The sequence below is a fragment of the Perissodus microlepis genome, chromosome 10, assembly GCF_051167445.1.
Source record: "Perissodus microlepis isolate ML-2025 ecotype Zambia chromosome 10, ASM5116744v1, whole genome shotgun sequence".
Taxonomy (NCBI): Eukaryota; Metazoa; Chordata; class Actinopteri; order Cichliformes; family Cichlidae; genus Perissodus; species Perissodus microlepis.
In genome coordinates this window covers 29,379,381-29,383,265 of record NC_140470.1, presented here as the reverse complement: position 1 = coordinate 29,383,265, position 3,885 = coordinate 29,379,381, and the positions used below count along the sequence as shown (strand labels likewise).

Genomic DNA, 3,885 nt, shown 5'->3' with positions numbered 1-3,885 from the left:
GGTTCAACCACAAAGAGGCAACAGCAGCAGCGGATGAGCAGTGAAGGGGATATATGTGCTCTCTACGATGGTGTGTGTGTGTCTGCAGACTGTGTGTGAGAGGGGAGGGGATAAGAGAGACCTGCTGATATTGTTGCGTTTCTGTCCTCCTTCCATTAGTTGAAGGGATTTTAAGGATACAGCCGAGTTTGCCGAGATCCAATGGATGCTTTTCAGAACAAGCTAACTCTCTTAAAGTTCTTTACTGCAAGCTAGATTCATTTAATGGGGCATTGTTGAGAAGATTCTTCTGACTGCGGTGATTGAACGCACGCTTCTTCAGTTTAGTCACATTTTTAGCCACTGGACTGAGTACTGTGATATCTGATGTTTCATTTGGTACGTTAAACAGCCTAAAAAAAGTTCAAAGTATTTTTAAGGATCTTTGCGAAAAAATTTTTTTGCTAGAATCACGTTTTGTGTTTTGACGGACAATGACTGTAAGAGTTAAATCTCTGATTGTGATCACAACAATATTGGCCCATTGCAGCTATACACTGGCTTTGTGAATTTAACTGGACAAGCATACGTCTTAGTGCCTTTTAGGATGACTCCTGACAACATAGGCTCCAACCAACCCACAGTGACCTCCTTTGGCCACTCCCCTCGGGTGATGGGTATGATGCTCAGCGTCGCCTCTTCCCTCATCATCTCCACAAACCTGCTCGTGGCAGCTGCTTTACTTAAGCTACTCCTCAAGAAGTGTAGCCAGAGCTGGTGCTTTGTCCTCAACTTGGCACTCGCCGACAGTCTGGTTGGCGTAGCCATCACTGGCCTGGCCACAGAAGACCTCAGCAGGAATGTCAGTCTCGCTGATCATCCCTCAAACACTACGCCTTCCACTGGCCAGGACAAGACCCGCTGCCTGCTGCGAATGGTATTTGTGATATCACCCTGCATAGCATCCATCATGTCCATGTTTCTCATCTCACTGGACCGCTATGCTGCCATCAAGATACCCCTGCGATACTCGCTGCTGTCTGGGAAGGGGACGGCAGCTGGAGCCTTGCTGGTTCTGTGGATCATTTCACTCACCATGGGATTTATGCCAGGTGAGAAACAGAAATGATCAATCAGTGTGTTGAAATATGCAGAGGACTGTGCTTTTATGTAATCTAAAGGCCTAAGAGTTCTTTGAAATTTCTACCTGGAAAAGAAAAGCCCCAGATTTAGTCACTGCTCCAAAACTGTAAGTTCAAATTATATACCACTGGACTTTACGGATGAGAAACACAAATCTCATTTTACTTTGTATTCACCTCGAGAGTCCTCGAGGAAGGCTTGTTCAGGATGTTGCAGATCACATTGAGATTACCTGCGTGCATTTTTGAGTGTGGCTTCCTTTTGACTGATAAGTTTCTATCATATGAGTATTCAGGGTGTTTTACTCCCGTAATGAGAGGCCTACAAGCATGCACGGTACAATTTGAACTGCTGCGGTCCAGTGAGACGGATCATGTAACTCCATTGTTTCATTCCTCTCCAATGGCAAATCTAAAATGTGGCCTCTTGCAAGTGTTCCATTCATCTAAACTGCAAAAGCAACAAAAACTGATGTCACTGCTTAATATGAAACTCTCAGTCCAAGCTTTTGTTTCTGCATGTTCTCCTCGTGTCTTCTTCTTCTTCGGGCCTTTATGGTCACCACAGTGGATCATCTCTCAGAATGTCCTCCATCACTACATCCATGAGCCTCCTCTGAAGCCTCCTCCTCCTCTCCTCCTGCACCACTGACCTTTCCTTACCACCTTCTCTTCCCAGAATTTCTCCTTAGCAGTCCTTCGCACTTCCTGATTCATTAACTGTCCTCCATCCATCATCCACTCTTTCATTCATCAGAAACGAGCCTTCTATTTTCTCAACACACTCTCTTTACTTGTTAGCAAGTTTATCTCTATCCTTAACCACACTAACCTGTTACACGTCCTTTGCAGCTTGATGAATCTCTCTAGAGAATCAATGGAAGCCATTTTTTTCCTTCCTTGAGGTCAAGTCTCAACTCATTTAAGCCTTTTACTTTCTTTTTTCCACCACTCTCTTTGCTTCTAATTCACCTGGTCTCCTGCACACACAACAGCACCAGAGGCAGTTATTAATCCAAGTCCTGACCGATTTATGGAAATCTCATTCTGGATGATTTGCATGCTTGATTTGACCAAGATCTTATGCCCGATGCTCTTCCTGACACAACCCTCCACATTTACCCTGGCATGGGATCGGCACTGGGATTACACTGGCTTGTGACCTGGTTGTTTGTTCTCCTGGTGTGGTGCTAAGTACCTAATTTTTTAGTATGAGCCCTTAAATACTGTTTTTTTACCCCTCTTTTAACACTGCTAGTGTTGTTTTGAACAGATAGCTTAAGGAATACCAATTAGATGAATGCCTAATTAAGGCCCTGGCTGGTGCGGACCTGCATGCAAGGGTTTGTACTGGCCAGATCAATCAACCTGATGCAAATACACAAAGTTAATGTGATGCAAAACCCTGCCAAAGGCTTTTATATTCTATTGCATTACATTCAGCCGGCCTACGTTTGGAGGTAATGCACCAAGAAATGCAATTATGTGCTGTTAAAGGGAGAAAAAAAAAGACTCAACAAACGTAGGCAATGCAGGGTTGAAGTATTTTTATAGAGGATACTTTTTCATAGAAAAAGTGCAGACTCATTGTACTGCACATGTATTTTTCCCTTCCCACAGTCACTATTTTCTTGGAGCCAGTGTAGTGTTGTCTCCAGGGTCAAGATACGCTGCAATACTATAAAAAGAAAGGAAATGAGTTATTACAGTCACCTTGTTATTGCTAAAATGTATGAAGTTTTTGCATTGTTTGATTTGTAATCTGAGCATATCAATATATAAAGAATATATAAAAAAAACACCTCATGTCCTCTTGTCCTCAGTTATGGTGCGGCAGCTGCAGGTGGAATCAAACTATGATGGCTTCTGTGCATTCTTCTCTGTGATTCACAATGTGGCCATCGTCATTTTCCTCAGCGTCGTCTTTTTCCCAGTGCTCACCATCTTCATCTACATCTACCTGGATATCCTGAAGATCGCCAGCAACCACCAGAAGCAGATCTACCGTGTTAGGCAAGCAAGCTCCTGGAACGGTGACCACCACAGGCAACATAGCCAGCATCAGCCTCACCATTCATATCTGAGGATCAGTTACTGGAGTCACGTCAAGGCCCTGAGGACGGTGGCGGTGCTCGTGGGCTGCTTCTTAGTCCTCTGGTGCCCGTTCTTTGTGGTGTCCATAGTGCACATTCTTTGTAAAAGCTGTGCTCTCAAAACTGTGATTGAGAATCATATATGGCTGCTGGGACTCTCCAACTCACTAATCAACCCTATAGTGTATGCCATTTGGCAAAGGGAAGTGCGGCTGCAGTTGGTAGCCATGTTTTCCTGCATTACAGGCAGCTCATTGGCAGCCAGAGCAGCTGTCACAGAGAGAGGCGACCCACAACCAAATGTGCAGACTCAAGCCTCTGCTTCTAGAAGAGACACACTAAACCCTGCACTCTTGCAACCAATCACCAATGATGAAGCTCATGCAGGACCACAAACGGCCACAACAAGTCTGTGAAATAAACTGGGAAACTCGAGATATACTACAAACACACATGTGAATGATTCTCTGAGGTATAAAGCATTGATTAATAGGCTTTGTAACCCCTGAAGTACATTATTATTATTATTATTATTATTATTATCACTAAATATGATGCTTTCTTAAGTACCATATTTGCACCTCAGGCTTCAATGTGATTTCACCCAATTCCTTCGAGCCTGACTACGAACAGGCCACGGAGCTAATAAAGTTCAAGTCAAAACTTTTGCT

General features: G+C 43.8%; 1 protein-coding gene across 1 annotated transcript; it reads left to right on the top strand.

Annotated features, from left to right (window-relative positions):
* The first annotated feature begins 444 nt into the window (after positions 1 to 444).
* On the top strand, positions 445 to 3,630 carry gpr119 (G protein-coupled receptor 119). Its single transcript, XM_084940465.1, has 2 exons — positions 445 to 1,091; positions 2,945 to 3,630. Exons 1-2 carry the CDS (start codon positions 587 to 589, stop codon positions 3,628 to 3,630), a joined length of 1,191 nt encoding a protein of 396 aa, XP_084796591.1. The 5' UTR covers positions 445 to 586.
* Positions 3,631 to 3,885: the final 255 nt, after the last annotated feature.

Excerpts from the sequence above, each read along its gene's own strand:
- gpr119 (XM_084940465.1), top strand. The coding sequence starts at position 587 with ATGACTCCTGACAACATAGGCTCCAACCAACCCACAGTGACCTCCTTT. Across the intron at positions 1,092-2,944 it reads CACCATGGGATTTATGCCAG|TTATGGTGCGGCAGCTGCAG; the intron begins GTGAGAAACAGA and ends TCTTGTCCTCAG.